This window comes from Aedes aegypti, chromosome 2 (genome assembly GCF_002204515.2).
Source record: "Aedes aegypti strain LVP_AGWG chromosome 2, AaegL5.0 Primary Assembly, whole genome shotgun sequence".
NCBI lineage: Eukaryota > Metazoa > Arthropoda > Insecta > Diptera > Culicidae > Aedes > Aedes aegypti.
In genome coordinates, this window is record NC_035108.1 from 282593659 (window position 1) to 282619776 (window position 26118).

General features: G+C 38.7%; 1 protein-coding gene across 1 annotated transcript in view; it reads right to left on the bottom strand.

Moving 5' to 3' along the window:
- LOC5565766 (lachesin) overlaps window positions 1–26118 on the bottom strand; it is a 290625-nt gene that overhangs the window by 178896 nt on the left and 85611 nt on the right. Inside the window, exon 3 of the mRNA XM_001650097.2 lies at window positions 12097–12203. Within this exon, the coding sequence (XP_001650147.2) occupies window positions 12097–12203 (107 nt within the window). The remainder of the gene's footprint in view (window positions 1–12096; window positions 12204–26118) is intronic.

Consider the following 26118-nt stretch of genomic DNA (forward strand, 5'->3'; position numbering starts at 1 on the left):
GAGGGATTCAATATGTCATTCATGATGTCAAAACTATGTATCATTGCTTGACAGTTATCGAATGAGTGCAATAAAACTTATTTTAATCTGCATTTTATTATGCATTTAAAAATAAACACACATTGTTTGAAAATTTATTGGAAAATATGAAGTTGGTGCGGTCCCTTATTGAAAAATAAAAGCATACCAGTTTCCATATGAACTTTTAATTTTTAATTTCAGCTGCAAAACGTGAATTGTGTTCAAGTTTATTATTTTTGCTGATCATTAGAAGCAAAATTAGTTAGCTATGCGGTCGTGTTAAATATGTCAGGAAGAAATATAAGGGGTCGTCCATAAATGACGTAGCTATTTAGGGGGGAGGGGGATCTTTACGGGGCCCATATAGCCGTAGCGGTAAATGCGCAGCTATTCAGCAAGACCAAGCTGAGGGTCGTGGGTTCGAATCCCACCGGTCGAAGATCTTTTCGGGTTGGAAATTTTCTCGACTTCCCAGAGCATAGAGTATCTTCGTTCCTGCCACACGATATACGCAAGCAAAAATGGTCATTGGCACAGTAAGCTTTCAGTTAATAACTGTAGAAGTGCTCATAAGAACACTGAGATGCAAGCTGAGATGCAGGCTCTGTCCTCTGTTTTGTTTGACTTATAAACTTGGTTTATAAAATGATGATTCAGCTTCAAAACATTCATCAAGATTGAAAAGAAATCTGAGAAATTTTAGATTTTCTTGATAAATGCAATCAAACAGATTTTTCAAAGCTTTAAATGGTTATGTAAATATTATAAGGTACAGTGGGGGAAGTGTATCAGTGGGGTAAGTGGATCATTTGTCAATATAAAGCATAAATACTTGAATATGTTGAATGTTTTCGCACCATTGCTTCGTTTTAGGTTATGTATTTACGCCCACACTGATACTTTTGCAAAACTGGTACTACACGTACACTAACACAAGCAAACTTGTTAGCTGCAAAAAGTAATTAATTTGAAAATTGTTTTCCATCAATCAAAAATTCATTGTATCTCTGTCTAAAATCGAATTCTATTATTTTTTTCGACACATGGTGAGCAATTCAGTTCTAATTGAATGAATCACAATGAAAAATATATCATTTTTATAAATAAATACAAATATATTGGACATGGTACACTTCCCCCTACTTTTTAATGGGGTGGGGTAAGTGGATCAAGAATAATTATCATTTATTGGCAGACTGCATACGAGAATTTTAATAAGCTTTAATATCCGCAAATGTCGTTTTCCTTTATTTTGTTTCATTCCCAGCTTGAATTTTTCAAATTGACCATAGAAAATTTGAATTATTCCACCTAAAAGTTTTTAACCTTTCTGGTATAAAAAAAATATAAAAAGAATAATAATTTCAAAATTCACACGAAACTTTTCGTGGTTTATCTAAGTTGATTTGTAAAAGGGCAAAATATACTAATTTTCCAATCGAAAGCATAGTATCGTACCTTATTTGACCATATACATTTCTAGACAGATGATACACATATATTCATGAATAAAATAGAACGATTTCAGTTTGTTATTCAAAAGTAAATGTAACTAATATTTTTAAACCAAGAGTGTTTTTCGAAAATATCGTTAGGAATTATCTTACAATACTTCTGTACAACTTATGCGTATAAATGAATGAATTTTCTCCAAATTTTTCTACTTACTCTGTATTCTGTATTTTTTTTTGTTCAAATTAGTATGAGCTAATATATACAGTATCGGACATATAAAATGCACCAAAGCCGTTTTCCCATACAAAATGGTCAACTTCAGAGAGCTATATCTCCGCCGTTTCTCAACCGATTTTTCTCATTTTTGCTGTGACGAACTACAAATTACCTCAATTTTTGATAATTGTTGAAAAAGTTGTGTGAAAGCTATTGGTTTAAAAGTTACAGATAGGTTGAATTTTGACATAAAAAATGCACCAAGACGAAGAGTAATGTATCAGACAAACTATGCGTCGTATCTTTTTGGTGTCTTCAGCGATTTTGGTCCTTATCACGCAATGAACAAATGCGCTGAAGACACCAAGATGCTACGACGCGTAGTTTTTCTGCTACATTACTTTGTGTCTTGGTGCATTTTTTATGTCAAAATTCGACCTATCTGTAACTTTTTAATCAATAGTTTTCACACAACTTTTACTATAGTTTTCGAAAATTGAGGAAATTTGTAGTTCGTCTCAGAAAAAATGAGAAAAATCGGTGGAGAAACGGCAGAGATATAGCTCTCTGAAGTTGACCATTTTGTATGGGAAAACGGCTTTGGTGCATTTTATATGTCCGATACTGTACATACTTTTTATTATATTTAATCATAAAGATACTTTTTAATTTTAAAGTATTAAAATGTAACATTACTAGCACTAATAACAAAAACGAGGGTTATATGATTCTTATTAAACATAATCACACTACATTTGTTTCGAGAACAGATTTTTTTTAATGGTGCTCCACTTACCCCACCATGGTGGGACAAGTGGATCATTTGGCGCAAATTTTTAAGTCTCTCATACTCAATACATAACAATCAGAAAAATCGGAATAAATGACGATTTAAAGTATAATAGTCCCTTATTTGTTATCCACAGAAAAAAGTTTGAGATACATTATTCACGTTAGCTGTACATAACAGTGAAGCTAACTATTGATTTTTCTGTATCCACTTACCCCACGGTACCTTATTATATTCGTGTCTTAATTGATAAATTTATAAATAAACAAAATCAAAGTTTAATAAATAAATTAAAAATCAATGCTTTAACTACTTGGAGTACATTGTTTTCTCATTTGTTAACAAGTCATAATGTCAGCCGTTTTCAAGACAATAAAATATGCTCTTTTCGGCAAATATTACATGAAACAAGATATTTATACCGTGTATTATGCATTCAATGTTGCAGGAGATCTCACTCAATCAACTCATCGATTTGTTTTGATGTATCAGTGCTCTTGATGGAATAGCCTGAATATTATTGAGGACAACAGATTCGAGTGATATCGAAATTGCCCTATCATTCAATTTTATTGATAACTTGGTAATTTGATAATTTTTTATTATTTAACTGTTTCATTATAGGTTGTGTAGGTTTATTTTATTATGAAGAAAGGTAATGAAGTTCAGCTGAAATATTAATAGAGATAAATAATTTGTATAATAATCGCAAAAATTTTCTAAACATTCCAAATATATCAAGTGTAATCCTTTCTATATCTGGTCACTGATTGCCAAATGGATTTGAATTTGGATAATAATTCATTTCGAATTAATATATTTTATTGTTCATTTTCATTGAAATCTATTTCCTAACAAAGAATAATTTAAAAAAAAAAAAACAATCCTTCAATAACGAAATTTCTGTTCTAACTCAAAATAAACTAGAAATATATTGTACCCTAACTCAACAATAACGAGCTTCGTCAATCCAATCAATTTTTTTTCACATTTTCTATAGTAAACTTGTTTGTCTTGGTAACAACAGCAAAAGTAATACAATTTAGCCTATATGAAACTAGATACCAAAATTATGTAACAGGAACTGTGTTTATTTGAAACTGTTTTCCAAATTACTTTCGAGCGCTACTGTATATGATACTGTTAGATTAGATTATCCTTACATTTTAGTCAGTAATAAATATCAAATTTTGTATTGAACTTCTGAATTCTAATTTTTTGTTTCAACCCAATCACTGAGGAAAATTAATAAAAAATATAAAGGGGGGGCCTTCCTTAGCCGAGTGGTTAGAGTCCGCGGCTACAAAGCAAAGCCATGCTGAAGGTGTCTGGGTTCGATTCCCGGTCGGTCCAGGATCTTTTCGTAAAGGAAATTTTCTGGATTTCCCTGGGCATAGAGTAACATCGTACCTGCCACACGATATACGAATGCGAAAATGGCAACTTTGGCATAGAAAGCTCTCAATTAATAACTGTGGAAGTGCTCATTAGAACACTAAGCTGAGAAGCAGGCTCTGTCCCAGTGAGGACTTCAATGCCAAGAAGAAGAAGAAGGGGGGGGGGGTGCTTGATATGCTACGTATTTTCCAAGGGGAAGTATCAGCATTTGTGACGAAACGGTGCGAGAGAGGAGGGGGTGTAAAAAATCAGTGAAAAATGCTACGTTACTTATGGACGGCCCCTAATAAAAAATTATAAACATTTGTATGAAAGAAAAACTTCAAAGTTTGAGCGCTATTTTCTCAGTGCCTACTTTTTTCAATATGGGCCTTTATGGGCAGCATAAGTTGTTCTTAGAAAAACTTTCTTATCGAAAATGTCTCCATCATGAAATTTTGTCTTGAACAACTAATTCCTATCACAATTCATAGATAGTCAAAATTAAAAATGATAAAAAAAAGATTATTGCGTTGTTTTTGTTTTCATATTTTTCATGATAAAAAAATCAGTATATATGTTCTCTTGACTTCTCCATACGGTTTACTACAATCTCCCCACTGAACGTTCTGTTCTAAAATCAACATATCGGTGCCATAATTCTTAAAATAAATTGCTTGCAGAAACTCATAGCAAATTTGCAGAAGTTGTTCTTGAGTCAAAATGATCGATTCATCTATAGAAAACTCTTTTACTATTATACTAAAACCATGGTTAAAATTGAATCACATATATAGTGCACGGTTTCTTATAATCGGCTCATTCTGGGTAGCATTCATCAGCATTGGATCATTTTTTTTTATCAATGTGAAAGTAGAACCGTGATCTTGTTTTCTTTGAATAACACCAGCAAAAGGTTCCACAGAGTTTTCATGTTTTAAAGACTATTCATTTTATAAAGAGGACACCTTGTTTATGCTATATATTTTTTATCATGTATATAAAATCCCAGAGTTTTCTGTCTGTCTGTTTGCTTTGAAAGGTTTCATTGAGCAGCATACAACAGCAATTTAAGAGCACAACAACAGTCAAATTAAGAGCACTGCAAAAGTCAATTTGAATGTTACACCATTACAATAGGGTCCTAAAGCCATGTCCCAATTTTAGTGCCAAACGCTTACGTTCAGGCCAAAAACACATGTTTACTCAATTTTTTTTTAATGTTTTTCATTTGTTTAAGTACAAAAAACATTTTTTTATGTTTTTATAGATTTTGTCACACTCCTTGATTTGAACTCAAATTTTGGGTGTATTTTGTTTTCCGTGTCCCTTCCGAAATGTCAGATAGGAACAACCCCAGTGTTAAAACTAAAACCCCTGTGATATTTTTGTCGACTAAGCGAATGTCGAACATGATCTCAAGTGTCAAGGTTCATTTATGGATCCAATTTTGAAATTAAAGTTTTAATATGATATATCCGTTATTTGAGCGAGAAAAATTGCTAAAGTAGTTGCAGTAATATGATCTTTCGTGTTATTAAATAAAAAAAAAGATTTCATTAACCATTTTAGGACCCTATTGCAAATTGTGGAGCACTATAACAGCTATTGCACAGGGTGTTCTAGAGTTTTCCGGAGCTTTGTCCTTCCTAATTCGTATAAAAGTCACGATCTTTTTATCATTGTAGTTTTCCGGTTTTATGAACTTGGACGGTAATCAAAATGTAAACAAACCAACTTTATGCTGTTCGACCGCACTTAAATTCCGATGCAAGTTGAAAATGTGATTCATTACGGGTTTCGTCATTTCAATATAAGGTTCAAAAACAAATAAGATATATGCAAAGGAAAGATAAACAATGATTGTGGGCCGAATATTCTAGTTTTTTTTTATTTACACAACCTTCTTGAGTCGATGTTCCATGGTTCGATATCGACTTATGAAGGCAAAATAAAAATATTTTTTTATGGTAACTATAATGGTCCCTAAAAAGAGCTTTCCAAAGCATTCCTGTTCGATGACTCGATGTATCCATTAGTCGATAGTCCCCTAATTACAATTCGATTCGTTTTAAATCGTTGACGATCGCCATCGCAGCACAAAGATCTATACAGAAATTGTAGCACTGGTTAATCGGGATTCAATAGAATATTCTAGAATTTTCAGTCAGATTCTTCTCTCTAATTTATAGAAGCTTCTGGAACTTTTGAAATATTTCACAACAGCATTTAAGGCTGTAATTATTTCAGATCAGAATAACGGCACTATAACAATGGAGTATGGTTAGAGCATAAATTTGGGCGATTTTGCGTTCATAAATATCATGCGTGTCTCAGCTTATTATTCATACACCAATGGCATATTAATCAACAGAGAAATTTCTCTGTCCATGTTATCATTTTGCAATTGAACATAAACATTATTAATCTTTGAAAGAGGTTTTTGCTTGAAAATTCTTATGGAACGTGACTAGCCACGCTGGGTTAGCTAGTTTATCAATGAAATCATAATCGGTTTTCTGTGCATCGTAATACTATTATTTTCCTCTTATATGGAAATATAAGATCTTACAAAGAAGAACAAAGAAGTTTCGACAAAAACTTCCTAGAAAAGATGTTCTTCAAACTTAAACAATATTTTTCACATACCAAAAATCCGAATTTTTGTGAATGAATTGTGTTTTGGTATACTCAACTATTATACTTGGCTCCAGACCTACCAATCTTTGACCATTCTAAACATTGTTCCTTATTCGTGTGAATTATAATTATTTTGATGGCTTTTTTGTTATAACACCATCGTGCAATAATATAATAGTCGAACGATACTGTATACAGAAAACCGATTACGATTCTATTGATATATTATAAAGATATAGCATGCACAAGGTGTCCACTTTATAAAATGAACAGTCCTTAAATAAGTTCTACAATAGAGAATGTGGCTACTCTGGTAGGTGATAAATTATTATGAATATACATTAAACTTGTTCAACATACGATGATTAACGCTTTACAGGAGACTTGACTGTATATCTTTATTTTGCTGGGGATAACACATGTTCACATGTTTATCAATAGCATGAGCAATCATGCAGATGAAACGTAAAACCACATCGACTTTGGTTAAACATTATTTCAGTAGTAAGTTTGGAGCAGTAGATACACAGTGTGCTAGTTGTTCCGATGATTATGGTTCGGATCTGGTTTGCACCCTTTCGGTTTTTTACGTATTTCCATACTTCCAATACATGCACTTAAAAGGCATATGTGTGGAAGTTTTATTTTTTAATACATGTGTTGGTGATGCACGCACATAAAAAAATACACATGCGACATCTACCAGGATCGATCCATGGTCATGAGCGTGAGAACCAAATACTATACCACAGCACTAAACCCGCTTGTTGGTATGCGTGGTGCAAAAAGCATATCAAGTTGTACTTCCCCATTTGTACCGTAAAAACTGCTCGACTCAATGACCGGATTATCTGTCTATCAATAGACGCTCAAAAACGTCATGTCGCTCAGAAGAACACTTTTCCGCCATCAATAGACGCAGAAAACGCCTATAATGACGGTTTCAACTTTTGGGTGTAGGAATATTTTTTTCCTTGCACTTCTGCAAGTGTATTGGAAAAATTCCATCTAATCCTGGGGTTTTAAATGGATCAAAAGTGTCCAATGCCCATTCTATCTTAGAATATGTAAATATATGATCTGCTAGATCTGAAGCTTCTTCATTGGACATTTCCGATCCATTTGATAAGCTAAATATACTAGTTTGATCAGATGAACATGGTAGTGACCCTGGAAAATGAGTTTCCATCATTAATTCTAGAGTTTCTTGTGTGTTTTCAGTAAAAGACCCGTCGTTCTTTTTTAGTGTTCCGAGACCGTTGGTATGGTCTTTGGAAAGAACCTTTTGAAGTCTTGCAGTCTCAATTTAGTAGTTCTGAACAACTATTCTTTCAAGGATTCGGTTCTGATATGCAGCAGAGCTGTTTGAGCCTTTTGGATTTTTCTCGTTTAAAAATTCACGTTAAAAATAAATTTACAATGAAATTATATAAATACGATAAATAAGTAAATATACACATTGAAGTTGACAAATTACTTGTCGTTGGATTTGTGTTTGGAATCGACTTTGAATTTGGTTGGGTATGACTCTGAAGCTATGGATTTGGCTTTGGATTTAATATTGGAATTGGCTGTCAATTTGGCTGTAGATTAAGCTGTGAGTTTGGTTGTATGTTCAGTAGTGGAGAGCTGGCTTTGGATTTGTTTGTGAATTTAGTAATGGCTTTGGATTCGACTTAGGATTTTAATTTTGATTCAGTTTTGACTTTGGTCTTAAATATTACTTAAGATTTAGCTTTAACTTTGGCTTTAGATTTTTCTGTGGATGGGCTGTGAATTTTGCTGTGTTGGTGGATTTCCAGTTGATTCTGGAATTGGGTTTGGAAATGATGGTGGATTTGGCTATGGATATGCATTTGACTTCGGATTTAACTTTGTTTTGGCTATGAATTTGACCATAATCATTGGAGTTGGCTATGGATTGAGCTGTTCATTTGGATGTTGATTTGGGTGTGCAATTGGCTGTAAATTTAGCTTAAGTTCTAGCTTGAGTGTATAACTTACAGACTCACCATCTGGTGAGTCGACAACCAAAAAGGAGCGTCTAACGTAGCTCTGGTCCTCACAAGCCCCTACCTCACGCTTCCACGGGTCTAACGATGACAAAGACCGCCAGCTAAGGGTTGCGTACTTAGTTGGTAGTGCAACCTGGGCACTGTTGTCCTTCTGACATCAGCTAGAGTGAGGGGGTGACTGGTGGGAGCTTGGGATTATTGCCTACTTCAAGCGAAAGCCATCCATACAGCCGTACTGAATACCATCATAGTCTACCTAGGATGTGGCGGGGGTTCATCGGTGGGCTCTGGTGAATCTCTACAAAAAAAAAACACATATCTGCAAGTAGCCCTGAACAAGCGACCTGGTACCGCTTTCAAAGCGCCTTAGCCCTCTGGAGTACCAACCGGCACATCAGGATGGATGCCAGTAAAATTCTGATTATGGTATACTGGCCGCAACCAACATGGACACAATTACGGAATACGTATAGACACCGATGATGCAGAGCTGACAGCCGTGCTATTCCACTTCCCTAGTAAGGATGGATGACACCTCCCCGAAACGGCGAGTGGGCTAATAGTGCGGTTGCCCCCGTCCCGTTAAAACTTTGGCAAGCCTCCGAGTACGTTCTAAATCCGCCACCTTAGCTGGTGGAAGTAGGCATAGTTGAACGTTTCCTGTCTTGCGCTGATCTGGCTCTGAACACGGTGACGGAAAGGCGTAGAGGCATCAACAAGCCCTCTGCCTCCTGAAGTAATACCATGAGGTAGTTCCAGGAGGACATCGGACTTGTAGCCCAAGCCAAAGAAAAGTGACATGGTACAGAGTTGTTTTTTTTCTCTGTTACCGCACTCGAGAAATGAGCTTTGGCAGTTAATCTCTGAACATGGTTTCCCGGCGAAACTAATTAGGCTGATACGTGCTACGCTGGATCGTTCGAAATCAAGTGTTCGGATCGCAGACGAGGTGTCAACCTCGTTCGCGACGTTAGACGGGTTGAAGCAAGGAGACGCACTTTCGAATTTACTGCTCATCATTGCACTCGAGGGTGCTTTTAGGAGATCTGGCGTACAGATAAATGGCACTATTATCGCAAGGTCGCACATGCTCCTTGGCTTTGCGTATGATATAGAACTAATTGGAATCGATCGCAGGTCAGTGGAAGAGACCTTCGTGCCTCCGAAGAGGGAGACAGCGAGGATAGGCCTGACCATTAATTCTACCAAAACGAAGTACATGGTCGCAGGTAGAGATAGAGTCAGGCATGGTGGTGTAGGTACTGAGGTAGTGTTTGAAGGGGACGTGTTTGAAGTTGTTGAAGCATTTGTTTACCTTGGAACACTTGTGACGTGTGACAACGACGTTTGCCGCGAAGTGAAAAGACGTGTTGCGTCTGCGAATAGGGCATTTTACGGACTACGTAACCAGCTTAGGTCCCGCAGCTTGCAAACGGAAACAAAATTCGCCCTGTATAAAACACTCTACGGGCACGAAGCGTGGACGTTGAAAGAGTCAGACCGGAAAGCTCTCGGTGTTTTCGAGCTTAAAGTGCTGCGGACAATACTCGATGTGAAAGTCGAAAATGGTGTGTGGCGCAGGCGCTTGTTTCGTTTATCAGAAATTGTATCCGAACGCATTTACCGTTATCTTACAATTTCAGAAAAAAATAAGTGTTATGATTCATTACGCAACTCAAAACAGTTAGGTGATGAAAAAGCGTTGCGTAATGAATCATTACAGCACTGGTTTCAGTTGCGTAATGACTATTCACGCACTGCATACTTCAGTGCAGGAAAGTAGGCCGTTTCATAACAGATTGGCGTGATTAAAAACAGCCTATGGTCGTGAAAAATTGCAAAAAAATGCGATGCAGAGGGATGCCAATTAAAATATCATCCAGTACTGCATTCCAAGATGGATAAACAGGAGGTTAAGCAAAAGAATACGGAACAGCTAAAAGGCTACAATTCTGTCAGGGCGGACTACCAGTTCAATATTACGATCAAGAAACGCCTTGCATCTTGATTGGAAACGATAATGCTCACATCACAGCAAATCTCAAGCTACGGGAAGGACGGTCTGGAGATTCCATAGCAGTGAAGACCCGATTAGGGTGGAAAGAATTCGGAAAATCTGCTTTAACATCTGTGAATGCCAGGACGAAAATTTACTCCTTGAATTGGTAGCACAGTTTTGTACCATCGAAAGTCTTTCGGAATATCTACCATGATTAATAGAATCCTTCGGGCGACTTGGAAGGTTGAAACGCAATTCGCAACCGGGCTTCTTTGGAAGTTTGATCATTGGGAATTTCCGGACAGTTACCTGATGGCTGTTAAGCGATTGCAAAGTTTGGAGCGCTGAATCCAGAGTGATCCTGTGATAATTGAAAGCATCAAAATCTAAATAGTGGAGTACATAGTGAAGGGATATAACCGTAAAGCATCGAAACAGGAGCTTAACGAGGCAGATCCACGGTGCGTTTGGTATTCACCTTTGGGCGTCACACTGAATCCGAAAAAGCCTTTCAAGGTACGTATAATTTGCGATGCTGCAGTCTAGGTAGATTGAATTTTGTTGAACAGTTTGCTTCTGACAGGGCGGGAACTTCTCAAAAATCTGTTTGAAGTTCTCTTCCGTTACCGCGTAAAACCGGATTGCAGTTGTTTTTTTCGATTTAAACTAACTGTGGATTTCACTATGGATAAGGCTTTGGATTCTTCTGTGGATTTGGCGTTGACTTTTGTTTTGGATTTGAATTTGGCTTTCGATTTGGATGTGGCTTTGGATTTAGCTTTCTTTTTCAAATTAATAATTATTTATCAAAATTCATATTTTGAGTCCCCGTTCTTTGGCCACGTTCTGGGGAAAGAAACCCCAACACCTGAGAAATCATATCTACTAGGAACCGCGTACATTCCGAACGGAAACAGAAAAAGTCAACCCACCCTCCCCCTAAGGGTCTGATTTTACTTGTCTGCGTTTGCCGACCGCATGACGGAGGATGAATGGTAAATAGAGCTTCATCCAACCGAACGTCTCAAGGTGAAGCGGATACTTGTACACATGGATTTGGATACTGCTGCTTCTTTTTTGAAACCGACTCTCTCTATCCAAGGTGGAGGAGGCGAATCGTCCATGGCCTCACGTCTGTCAGTTTTGATATGGGCATGTAAGATAGACACGTATGAATGGGGTGGAACGAAAAATCATAACCTCAACAGGCCGGACGAACGGAGGCGATGCTGCTGCCGGAAGCACGCAAATAAATGTGAGTTTTTATTAAGAAAACATTCATGATCGTCGTATTTATCTTAAAAGAGCCTTTCTTCGCTCTTGCGGCACATCGTACTGGGCTTTTATTAAAAGATAACAATTTTAATAAAACCGATTTCTTTTATTGCGCTCAGCACTGAAGATGGCTAGCGGAGTTTTTGCGGCAAGCGGTGAGGAAACTGAAGGAAACGAGTGCTTCGAGAGGTTGCGGGCGGTGATTTTTTGGGGTTGAGGAACAATTTCACCGAAACACATGGCTTCGCAGATGGCGAATGAGACTTGAATGTTAAGCAATGTAATTGAGGTTATGGGCGCATACTTACTTTAAATGATCCTAGGTTCTTGACGGAGCAAGCCAGTTTGACATTCCGTCCTGCAGGCACTGTTACGTTTTCGATTACATCCGTGAATTCGGGTTCCTCGACGACCACTGGAAAGAAGAGAGAAATGCGGAGGGAAAAATAAGTTACTTCACAGTTCACAGATCGAATGAAGGAAACATTTTGTGAATTGGTACGAAACGATAAATAATAAATTGAATTAAGTACTGTACTGCCCATAACTGCATATTTGTAACGTTCGACAAAAGTAGGCATTGAGTAAATGGAATAACAAGTGTGCATTTTATTGCAGTATGGGAGGAAACTAAAATTTCAAAAAATTACCAGGAACTCAAAAGTGTTTATTTGAGGCTGATATTTTGTACATCTCATATCGCATAATGGGTGAAAAGTCAGAAAATAATTCTGATAGAAATTTCATTGCTATTACATTACGAGACACATTTATAATCTCAGTGTGGCTGTTATGCGGATATAAATAGCAATGTGAATTGGTATTTTTTTTTATTTTGTAGAACAATCTCACAGATTTTATTAAGTTTATCGAAAGTATTTATCATTTGATGACTCTCCATGGTATAAACTCCAATTTGTCAAAAATGTTGAATGTGAATATTATGCAGTTATGGGCAGTGTCCCAATAAGTGTTCAGCAGCTAAGAGTTGCTGATACGACCGACAAGAAGAGGAGTAAGAAATCTGGTAAGAAAAGCGATAGAGGGCCCGATCAGTGAGTTGGTTCCGACGTTGTTCCAATTGAGAAACAGTTAGAAGAGGAACAACTAGCCAAGGAGAAGGCCTTCAAGAAGCAGATGGCGGCGCGGAAGAAGTAACTTGCTCGGCAGAAGGCATGGAAAAAAGACCAGCTGAAGGGAGATGCGTGAGCTAGAACTCCAGGTTCAACGCGATATTGAGGAGCAGCAATTGCAGCACGAGCAAAAGATATTGGATACTGGCTGCTGAGAGGGATTTTGTAAAGAAGCGGGTACGATCTGGAAGCAGTTTGCTAGTCAGTAGGGTAAACGCTTTGAAGGACCAAGATGGCGCTGTTGGTGAAGCTTCGGCAGACAATCCGAAGCAGAAAGTGTACGAGTGGTTGGACGAGCAGAGGAAGTTACCAAAACGCCATCGGTCTTCGATTTTCGTGGAGCGTATCCGTATGGAGATCCGCTGCGAGCGGATATAAAATCTAAGAGAGTTGACAAGTCGAAGCTGACGAAGAAAGTGTGTGAAGTGGTCGAGACCGGGTCGGAATCAAGCAAAGAAGACAAAAGCAGCGATTCGTCGAAAGATCGAGTGTGAAGTAGCCGTCACAAAAACAAAGCCGCCAATGGGCTGGGGCGAAGCGTTGATCGAAGTTCGAGATGTAGTGAAGTTGGTGATAGGTCGGAGCGGGCCGTCGGCCGAATTACGAGAGAGCAGCTGGCTGCTCAAACAGCAGTATCGCAGCACCTTCCGAAGTTTCGCGGAAAAGCGGAAGTTTGGCCGCTATTCATCAGCAGCTTCAAACATACAACAGCGGCGTGTGGATTCACGAATTTGGAGAATCTGAAGCGGCTGCAGGGCTGTCTGAAAGCGTCTCCTCGAGGCAGTCAGGAGCCGATTAGTTCTGCCAGATTCCGTGCCGGATGTTATTCGGGACCTTCGAAGCCAGTTCAGGAAGCCCGAGAAGTTATTGAAGATGCTGCTGACGAAGGTGAGGAGCGTTCCAGCGCCGAGGGCTGATCGGCTGGAGCCGTTCATAAACTTTGCTATCACGGTGAAGCAACTGTGTGACCATTTGGAAGCCGCACGACTGAACAATCACCTCAGTAACCTGATGCTGGTGCAGAAGTTAGTCGACAAGCTGCCGCCAAGCTACAAGCTGGACTGGGTCCGGTACAAGCGATACAGACGCATTTGAATCTGCACTTCGTCGCACCGGTGAGCAACCAGGAGCTCGAACTGGACGAAACAGCGTTTTCGTCGTTTGCCGTTCCTGAATCGGTGGAGGAGAAGCGGGCTCGAGACATCCTTGAGATGACGACAAAGCGGATAGGCGGTCGTTTCGAAACGGGATTGCTGTGGCGCAAGGGCGAAAGAAGATTTCTCGACAGTCTCCCAATGGCAGTTTGACGCATGAACGCACTCAACCGTAAACTGGAACGCAGTCCAGCGCTGAAGAAAAATTAATTTGCAACTGCAACCGAGAGCATCCAATCGTCTTTGGTGGGGACACAAAGGAAATGTACCACCAAATCCGCATCAGAACGGAAGGAAAGCAGGCGCAGCGGTTCATTTTCCTGGGTAACAGTGACGATGCTCCACAGGTGTACGTTATGGATGTGGCGACTTTCGCCTCTACGTGCTCGCCCAGTTAAAATACACCGATACCAAAGTTACGGTAGTGATCGTCAAGCGGCATTACGTCGACGACAACTACGACAGCGTGGACATGATGGAAGACTTGGTTCAGCGAGCGAACGAAGTGAAAAACATTCACTCTTGTGGAGGTTTCTTTATCAGGAACTGGGTGTCCAATTCAGGCGAGTTCTTAGAGAAATTTTGAGAGCGGAGTAGTGAGTCGTCGGTGCATTTCAGCCTGGACAAGAGTACCGAGTACGAGCGTGTGCTGTGAATCGGAAGTCGGAGTACGCTAAAGTTCTAAGCGGTGACAAACGTCCGACGAAGCGAATAGTGCTCAGCATCGTGATGGCGCAGTTTGATCCGGTGGGGTACCTAGCGTCAGGCACTATCCTAGGAAAGATGCTGATTCAGGACCTCTGACGGACAAGGTGTCAATGGGACGAAGTTGTGGATGAAGCATCGTTCGGCAAGTGGAAACGGTGGACGAACATTCTGGCAGATGTTCGAGCTTTCAAGCTGCCACGCAGCTACTTTGGCAGTGCGCGATCGGAAGAGGTCCAGGATGTGCAGTTGCATATATTTGCGGATGCGAGCGAGACGGCGTATGGATGCGTGACGTACTTTCCAGCCGTAGTACGGGTTAGGTGACGTGTGCGTTTGTGATGAGCCGAGCGAAGGTGGCTGCAGCACGATGTGAAGGTTCCAGTGGTACGCGAGCTGATTCACGAAGTGGCCGGTCCTGGTTCGAATGGTGTGTGTAGTCCTATTTACCTCGAATTGCAGGCGAAAGAGGGAGAGGCTGCCGATTGAGACGTTACGAGCATCGAGAAGTCAGCTAAAGGTGCAGATACTAAACGCGGTGGCTGCAGTTCGCGCGCCGCTGAAGCAAGAAGAATATGGGAAGGCGGAGCGCTGCTTGCTGACGATTGCGCAGTCGGAGAGTTTCGTCGACGAACTGAAGGTGTCGTCGAGGAACAAAATACGACCGGCAAGCCAGTGGATGACGATCGAGAAGTCCAGTCCGCAGAACAAGCTGACTCCGCTGGTTGATGCACATTCGAATGGAGAGCCGAGTGGAGCGAGCGGAGTTTCTATCGTTCGACTTGTGGTTTCCGGTGATTCTTCCGGATGACTACCGGATCACGAGGCAACGAAGAACAAGTTGCGACAGCTGTAATACATCCCCCATGTAGACGCAGTGGTGAGAAAGGTGTCGCATCCTGCATGTGGGGCTAGGTGCATCGTTGTCGTCCTGAAACTCCAAGGATGGCGCCGCTTCCAGTGCAGCGAGTAAAGCCAAATTTACGTGCATTCACCTACGTTATTGTAGATTATCTGGGACCGTACGACGTGACAGTAGGACGTAGGATGGAAAAGAGGTGAATCACGCTGCTTGCTTGCATGGTGACACGCGCGGAACATTTGGAGGTGACACACGGGCTGACAACTCAGTTATGTTTGGAGCCAGCAAAGAAGTAGTGGAGGCTGCGCTGGGCAGCAGAGGTGACTGCGCAGACCTATCAACGAACGCGAGGACGAAGTGGACGTTCAACTCTCCGGCAGCATCGCACACGGGAGGCGTCTGGGTTCGGTTGGTCCGCTCAGTGAAGGAAGTGCTCAGGGCGCTCGACGATAGAAGATAGTTGACCGACGAGATTATGCAGATGACCATCGTTGAAGTGGAGGATATCATCAACTCCCGTCCGCTGATGTACGTGGCTCCACCACCTCCCCATGCAGGGGTGCCTTGCGGGACACGTTCCAGCGTTCGCAACAATTGGCTAGTGTGATGTGAGAACGGTGGATAAAAGAGTATGCGCCGTTGTTGAACCAGAGGACGAAAGGCTTCGGCGAAGCAAGACCGTTACGTACAGGAGATCTAGTGTACGTAGTCGAGGGGGTCAACCGGAGGTGCTGAGTCCGTGGAGTAGTAGAAAAAGCTATCAAGTCTGGCGACGGAAGAGTCTGTCAAGCGTGGGTGCGTACCAGCACAGGACGGTACAAACAAGCGACAGTGAAGCTGGCCAGAATGCAGATAAAGGATGGGAACCCTGAGCCGGATGTGACCATTGACAGCGAGAGGTGAGAAAGAAAGGGAAGGAGAGATGACAGATGGCGTAGAGCTGTCATCAGATGTAAATAACAAAATTAAAAAAATAAGAGTGATAAGTTGAAAAGAGGTGTGAAAACATAGTTGAGCGTGAGAGTAAAAATTGATAGGATTATCAAAAGTCGTTTTTGGAGGAAAAAGTTGAGGGAAGTTTTACCAAATCGGTCATAACCGTGGAGTCGCTGAAGACAGTAAGTTTATCTTTGAAAAAGAACGAGCAAAACAAAATCTGAACATCACCACTTTTGCATCCACCATAAAGAAAAGGAAACGAGAGACAATCCACATACAAGAGACCACACGACGGACAGGTAAATGACAATTGTTACTGTAAATAAGACATACTAGAATGTTAATTTTATAACAGACAAAGGACGCACGACGTTGAACACAAACGACATCCGGTTTATCGAGAATAAATATTCTCTCCAGAAAACTGTAATTTGAAAGTGATAAGGGTGGAACAGAAAATATGATATACATAATTACAATTTGATAGGAATTTGTGCGAGGGGCAGCATTGTTCGGAAATGGAGAAAGGAAGCCTTATTGTGTAGGTTTTCAAACTAAAATGGTAAGTGGGCACATTTATCATAAATGTTACATCCTAAATCTGTGCAAATACTAATGCTGAACATTTATTTGAAATTACAGTTTGATCTGCCAAATAAAAAGGCTGATTAACAAAAAATCTTTTGTGCTGCCAACTTGATCCGAACACTACTGTTAACGTTCAAAAACCCTAATTTCATCTGTATCTGTATTTTTTCACTCAGTTGCGCTATTTTTATCTATCGAACTGTTAAGATTACGATGAAATTCACTAAATGAAATAAGTGTCTTCAAATGAACTTGCTGTCCATTGCATTGCATAAGCATAAATAGTAAGGTATTAAGTAAATACATAGAAATTGAGTTTTCTTCACGTTCAAACACCGGCAATCAATACCGCGCATTGATGTTCCTCCAGTCATGTCTAGTGTTTCTCCATTCATTTGGCAGCATTCGGCAAATGTTTATCCTTCAAGGGAATCGCATTGCTCATTCCTCGCGACCGAAACTTCACCGAAGCAAAGATTAACTGCTTTTCTGACGTGCCGAGTCGACGACGCTTTTCTGGTCCCCGTGTTGAAACACTGCGATGCGAAATCATTTTACTGCTACCGAAATTGATGTCAATTTAATTTACCTTCTTGTTTTGGATCAGAGGAATCATCGCAACGAATAGTGGCATGAATGGCGAGCAGACAAACTTTTGGGCCGTGACTTCCATAGCGAATGAGCTGTCGAAGAAGCAATATTGACGTGTTTTTTTTTCTTTTCTTAGTAGTTCTCCAGAAACAGAATTCTTAACTCGTGAGCGGAATGGTAACTGTTGTGGCATTTCCTTGAAATCATCGATTTTTTATGTGATGCTACATGTTTATTTCCATTGAAATGGTGGGTGCATTTTTTCCACTTTTTCGTATGCAATGGTTAAGATGGTTGAGATTTTTTCTTGGCTATAAGAAATTCGAACATAAAGCGTGGATATAAAATAAAATCACTGAAAAGTGAGATCGAGTATAAATTTTAATGAGTTTTAATATCTGTGACCTCAAATAATAATATCCTCAGTAGTTGAACTTTTGGTACTTGGATCGGTCGTAAAAAAGTGGTGATCTAGTGTGATTTTACATATTTACATATTGTGAGAACTTTGAAAAATCATTGCCCAAACTAAATTTACTCGTTCAATATGATCACTATCAGCACTGTCGGCATTCCATCGTTCAACCTGCTCTCGAAAAGCAATTTCGTGTTCTATCCGCCTTTTCGCGCCATTTTCGCCTACTCCTTCGAGAAAAACTGTCTGCGTCGGAATTGATAACCAGTGTAGTCATTTATCTTCGAAGCGCTAAAAGTCAACTGCTTTCGTGACAAAATGATAAAACTGTAGAGTGGAGTGCGGGTGGTGGCGAAGGATCTTGCTCAACTCGACACAACAAACGTTACAGCCACTTTACACTAAGGTACAAAAAAATGGCCAAGGGGGCGCCGGGTCAGCGGAAATAAAACGGAATAAATTGTTCGGTGCATTTTGTGCAATGGGGCTTAGCTGGGGGGCTTAATGTAGTTTCTATTTTCGCCGCCATTCGTAGAGATACGTCACGATGTTGGTGTGGTAATGCGCTGTCCCTTAGCATCTGTCGGCAATGTTTGCCCGGTTCGTTGCAATACAGTAGTGGTTCGATTTAACAATCCCGGTTTCAGAAAAATGTATACTTTTTTTCAGAATTTTTTGGGACAAGTTTATTGGTTTTCATTTAGTGCCCAGTGCTAGTCCGTTGATATTTTTTATATGTATTCAATAAAATATTTGAGAATGCAAATATTGCTACATCTACATTTTTTAAACAAGTTTTGGCAGCCATCACTCGTTACTATATACTTATTTGGTTTTCCGGATGTCTGAAGCATGTTTGAACAAATGTTTCAATCGTTTTTATAATAGAGTTGATATAAAGCATCTTTGATCACCCATTTATAGTTAATATTTGATAAAAAGCTCTTAGAAGTAATTTATTCCTCTCCACTTCTATTAGCCTATGAAGAACATTCATATACCACGTGGACACAAAAACTATGATTTTGAAGCCCCTCACTCGTCACCGTAGGCAAGGGTGCAGTTTATTTTTTCAATTGAACAGGGCTTCCCCTACCTCCTGCCCAAATGTATCCTTTGAAAAAAATAAAACATCTGTCAAGTTTTATTTTATATAAATAAAAGCTTAGTATAAACGACCATTTAAAAATGCATCATATTTGCATGATACTGCGTTTTATTATTAAACTAGTACAACCATATATTAAAATTGATTTATCCATATACACTTTTCTTTAAAATTCTTGTTGAGTATTTTTACTGAGTTCTCAACAGCGGATTGAACTTGAAATTCTGTTTTGAATTGAACAGAAATCATTGCTTAATAACTTTGGGACTTTCCTTAGACTTGTAGTAAAGTCCGCTGCAACAAAATAGAGTAAGGTTAAGGTGTCTCGGTTCCATTCCCGCTCGGTCCAGGATCTTTTTATAATGTAAATTTCCTTGACTTCCCCAGAAGTACACAAGTATGTTTCACGAAATACGAAAATAAAAATTTAGACAAAGAAAGGAAAACATTTTGCTTTACAGATTTTGAACAAGGTGTGCATTTCAAAAATTTGCCATATCAAAACAAAAACTGAATTTTTGAAATGTATTTTTGGATTGTTTTTAATTTGTTTAAATAAATGTTTCCCATTTGGGATGATTCAAATAGATATTCATGGAAAATCACTCTAAATTATTTTTTCAATCTTCAAAATTTTTGACCCGTGTTATATATTTTCGATTACCATTTTTTTTGAGATAGCATATAGAGTGCTAGTGTGATTGGTAATTTTGTTTAAATTTAATCCCAATATAAAGTCATTGTAATATACTCGTAAGTTAAGTCCAAAAAATGTCTATTGAAAAATCCTGGAGCATTTCAGGAGGTTGAAGTAGCTGTTGCATGGGAAATAGCTGTTGACTAAGCATGAACACAGCAAGAGAACGACAAAGAATTCATGAAGATATCCTTCTGAGGATCAATCAAATATAATTCAGAAAAGAAACCAAAAATACTAGTTCATGTTCGATTCTAAACTCATAGAAAATGTACACCGAACAAATATCTGCAATTATTACCAATTTAACAATACACAAACCCGCAGAAAAAATCTTATGCCAAACTCATCATTGGGATTAGAAGTAAATATTTTTTATTCTTATTCAAATCGTTTTGATTTGAATAAGAATAAACGTTACGTTTCGATATGTTGTGCCATTAAAAGCTTCAGCTCAGATTCAACACGTTAATGAGCAAACTTTGTGAATAAGAAACAGAAGAGAAAGGTTGCTCCGCGAATCGTGTAGCGAAAACCCCTACCAAACTTCCCTCCATACAATAAACTAAAACTGCTGCACAACACAAACAGTAACAGCGCGATTCAGACTAGGCACACGACAACCAAGCTATTCAGACCCCAACAAGCAATCGGTTAGAGGACCACCAGAATCCAAATTTTAGTTTAGTTACCTACAACCGTCATATGAGCATGGAGCCTGCGCGCAAATTTGTCTTCTTTTAGTTTGTGTTTAGTTCAGCCGTAAGAGAAATGTTAGAATTTAAGGAATAAATGTCGATTAAATGTTAATAAATGTAGTGTTGTTAAGTGCCAAAAAACGTTTAGTTGTGTAGTGATGCTTCATAATAGCGTGTGTTGCATATTGGCTGTAGAAAATCCAAGAAAATTCCCACAATTTGTGTCCCAATTGGATTGCCCTTCATTTGCCCTCTGGTTTGGATTTATTGCCGAGTGTTGGAGAGCTATTCGGAGGTGGCTATCGAAGTTGCAAGGAAAGTACTCAATTCCCCAACAGCCATTTTGTTAACTATATAGTTGGAGAGAAAGCCCGATTGACGCAAATTGAGATAGCTGACTCGGTTGCTGACCACAATCTGTGCGGGAAAGAGAGGTTCTACACCAGGTGAGCTAAATCGATTTGACGTTTATTGGAACCTGGCTCTAATTGGCTTCTATGTTATCGACAAGAGGGTAAGCGAAATCACACGTCGTCGATTCAACGAGCCACGAGGCAAATCAGGACGATTCAGCGGAAGAACAAAAGCTCCTCACAAGGGTAAGAGAGACAATATCCATATGCCTGCAGGCAGAATTCTTATGTCCAATGCCTGGCTTTTTTTCCTTTATATTGTCTCGTTTCTGCTAAGAGCAATTGCGTCAAGAAGGACGAGTGCGATTCGCAGCGAGAACACACGAGTGGCCGATCGACCGCAAGGAAAGCGTAGCGCTGAAGCTTTGGTGCATTGACAACTGGGTGACGGCCCCGAAGGCTGCGAGAATGGGAGCGTTCGTGCGAAACTGCAATGTAGCGCATATTTACGCCTAAGGACGTCGCTGATAGAGTTTCCAATCCCGGGAACATTTCCCGGGAAATGAGATTTCCCGGAATTCCCGTTTCCCGGGAAATGATTTTCTGTTTCCCGGGATTCCCGTTTCCCGGGAAATGATTTTCTGTTTTCCGGGATTCCCGTATTTCCCGGGATTTCTGTAGTTGCCGGTAAGCTCTATTTAAATACAGAATTGACCATTTATTTTCAAATAAAAACATCGCAAAATTTACTTTTCATATCATATCAAACAATTTCCTCACTAGAGATGCGACGTGTTTGTGAATTAAAATTTTGGGTAAAATCAACCGAAAAAAGGGAACAAATCGGGATGCATTTCACTGACATTTTGTAGGTGATTTTTGCATGGCTTATTTCACAGCCTACTGCTTGGCAGTACAAGTTTGCAATACAATATAAAGAAACTTTTGAGGAATCTATTTCATGATTTGAGTAGGGTTATAAAGCCTTTCAAGGTTTCTATTTGTTTGTTTCTAGTGTTGAAAAGATGTATTAAATGTTTACAAATATTATAACTTCATACGGTTGGGTTAAAATGACCTCCTCATATAATTTTACTTAATTTTATTATTTTTTGGTTATAAAGCCTAGCAAAAAACAAAGCCAACATTCCTTAGAAGAAACATACAGTATTGGACAAAACATTTGCAACTTATTCGATTTTCCACACAAAATGGTCAACTTTGGTAAGCTAGATCTCAGTTATTCATGGACCGATTTAAATCAAATTTTCACAAGACATTAGGCATAACTTGAATTTCGAATGATTTTTTTTTTAAGTAATAACGATTTTGCTAAAGAGTAATTTTTGTCGAAAAATTCGAAACTGTTTATCTGAAAATCCAATGGCCCTACAAAAAACTATTTTCAGAAAAATTGTTCGTCTCGTCAAAATCTACAACTTTGCTGAAGATAAAGGTATATCTTCAATTTGCTAAGTTATGTCAATTATAAAAAATTGTAAAAAAAAATTACTTCAGATAAACCATTATTGCTTTTAAACCCGTGGTTGGAATAATCACTCAAAATGTATGTTCAAATTCAAGTTATTTCTGAAACACTGTAAAAATTTCATTCAAATCGGTCCATAAATGACTCAGATCCAATACTCTGAAATTGACCATTTTATATTGAAAATCGTAAAAGCAAATGTTTTGTTCAATACTGTAAATAAATTACTCACAGAAGAAAAAAAGAGAAAAAGAATCGTACAAATGCAATGGGCTAAAATATAATATACATAAAATCAAAGATGGTAAAAAGGAAAAAGATGATCGACTCTTTATTTTGCCATATATATTGCCGACGACACGTTATTCAAGTGACACTACTGCCATCTGTTGAGTGAAAAGCGCGTTAACATTATATTCAGCTAAATTTAAATCATCGTGTAATCAAAAAACAAAAAGGGGAAGAAATCAAAACAACCACGCTTAAAAATTGTTACTCAGAAGTGAGTTCAACTCTCATAACATCAGGCTCTTCTGGACCAACACAACATTTGGGTAGTTTTTATAAATACTTGTTCATGTGCTGATTTTTAATCCTTTTTCTCACATTTTTTGCCATTTAGAGATGTTTGGCAATATTGGATATCCCCATCTGAGCTGTGTACCTTTTTCCAAGCGTGAATGTCATAAACGAACACCTCAACATCTAGTGGTCACTAGGAGAACGTTGCATATTAGTTGGCTTTTGACTCACCAGAGCGGCGCTATTCATGTCGCCTAGAAAAGACGGGAGTCGATTATCTTTTTCTTTCTAACCATCTTTGATAAAATATAAATTATTTGAAAAAAATCCATCAAACAAGCAGTATATACGTTTTAAGAATTTCCCGGGATCCCGGGAATTCCCGGGAAATGAAAATTTTATTTCCCGTTTCCCGGGAAGTCAATTCCCGGGAAAATTGGAAACTCTAGTCGCTGAACCTAAAACAAGCAGCGGGCTGTGACGTAGTGTAGTAGCAACCGTGATTTAAGGCAATATCCATGTAAGATATAAGAGCTTGGTAGCTTGCACTACCCTAGGTGTTATTGAGCGATAAACGAATCTTGATTTTTGTTCATTTATTTTGTCGAGAGATGTTAAATTACAAAATTCCTGTAGAGATTTCAAATAATAAGGATAGTTATAACGACTCTTACTTTTGGTGATTCGTATTCGTATCTGAGAATACAGCTGAAGTGTTTGATTGAACTTCAGATTTTACGGTTAACACCTAGATTTAAAATTGTTCGATTGAGTTCAGTTTATGTTGAATCAGATTTCATATCCTCACCTTAAGCGATGTATGTTTTTTAGTTTTTGAGATATATTTTTTTGAAAATAAAAAAATCAGTCATTTTTCGTCGGCACACACTGTAGGTATCAGCGCATTAGATTTTTTATTTAAAAAAAATCATAACTTTGAACAGCTCAACCGATTTTCAATCTTTTTTATGGAATGAAAGCTTAAGATTTCAACTTTTCAGACAAAAATGAAAAATCTGAAAAATAATAATTTTTACATGAAAAAATATAAAAAATTCTAGTTTTTTTTTTAGAAAGTTTCATTTATTTTCATGTTAAAAAATATTTTTGTAAAATTTCATATTTTTCCTGAAAATTTAAAATCTTTAGCTTTTATTTTGCCCAGAAAGATTGAAAATCGGTCGAACGGTTCAAAAGTTGTAATTTTCTTAAAAATAAAATTTAAGCAATATCGCGATTTTTCTGGTCATCCTATTTTGGAAATGGTCACCCTAATCAAAAATACCAAAAACACGTGTATCCTCATTTCGGATAAGGAACAAAATAGCAAATTTTCATGGAATTAGGTGACCCACTAGATCGGTTTTTCATCAAATGGCTGTTTAATGGTATACACTCCCGTGCATAAGTTTGGGCTCACCCCTTGAAAAACATGGAAAAGTGTTCTGTCCATATCTCTGTGATTACACTTCCAATTGAAACTTTTTGCGAAACAATCTGTAAAGTATTCAAAATCAATGAAACAGTCAGTCAAGTCATCGTGCAAAAGTTTGGGTTCACCCCTCAGTTCAGCTAATTTATTTCAGTAATATATCAGCTAAATCAAAATATCTCCTGACATTTTTTGAACGTGTTTAAAACATTCAGAAAACAAATTTTGAAGCTGTTTTGACAATGTAAATACGCAACATCTGTTCTTGGATTTTTAGAAATATCCAAAAACAGATCAATGTTACCATGAATTACGGTAATAATAGTCATTGAAAACTGTTGAGAACCAGAGCTACAGGTCCAAGGCCCTGATAAAGGTGAATGGTTGTGATGGCTATGACCGTGGTCATCATGTAGAGTAATGTAGAGTAGGGGCAAAAGTTCGACCTTAGTGGTATAATCGGATTTGCCAGGAAAATAATAGCTATTGAAACAAAACAAATACCATACAGTGAACCTTCAACATATTGGCTATAATTTTTCTGAACAAACTACCCATTTTTAGTTATAACAGTTGTAACAATCCGCTCTGCTCCACCAAGCTAACGGCTTTAGCGCCACCTTCAGATTGAAGGACCGTTACCTCTGTTCATAACCCGGTATGAGAACTCCTGCTCAGGGCAGGCCAAACAGTTCAGTAGGAACTTCTTATCCACAACTTTGACCCAAACGACGCGACGCAAATTTACCAAACCAAAATTAAAAAAAAAACGAGTAATAATAATAGCGGAGGGAATTTATAAAATTATGTTAAACTATTCAAACTCTCTACAATACTGAGCGATAGTCTTACGATGAATTAGAGCACGAACAAATTCGTAAGAGATTGAAAAAATAAACGAACACGGTCTGATAGAGTGGATAACCAAACTCGAAGCAATTATTGAACTTTATTAAAAATTTTACGAACCGAAAAAATACTGTTTTCTAAATAGTAAAATAGTAAATTTAATGAGCTTTACAATTTGTATTTCGATTCATTTCAATTTTCAGATTATTGGGATTTTGAATCAAATAAAACTGGCTACGGACCGTGTGACGTCACATTTCAAGCTCTTCTTATGATTCGTCAAACTTCTCAATACGTTGCGCAATAGTATTTAATTAAAAAAGGTCTGACCTTAATATTCGCTGTGGCGCTGCTCTCACGTCGAACAGTTCGAAGCCAGGATCCAATCCGATGAACCAGACATTTGCTAACGGTGTCACATGGGCCAATTCGTGCGTGGGTCATAGTGAGGTGAATGCGTCCTCACGCTTGGTGGAGATTCGAGCAGGTGTTGTGTAGTTCGCTACCACACGTCTTGGCGCTACGAGTTCGATTTCCTTGGCTTACCGTACTCACCATTGTCGTCGAGCACGTGGTTGACTCGGGAAAACGGATGCTCGACTATTTGAACGCTGGTTCCGGTCTCGGCTTCACTAGGGGAAACTAGGAAGAATCCCAGATAAACCTCCCACGTTGGATGGGCTAGGCCTGTTCAACGCGATCAGAAATATTAGCACGAAGCTATGGTCATTTAGCTCACCAGCTTACCTGATTTGTATTCACTAAACTTTCTCAGATTTCAAACATTCTCAAACT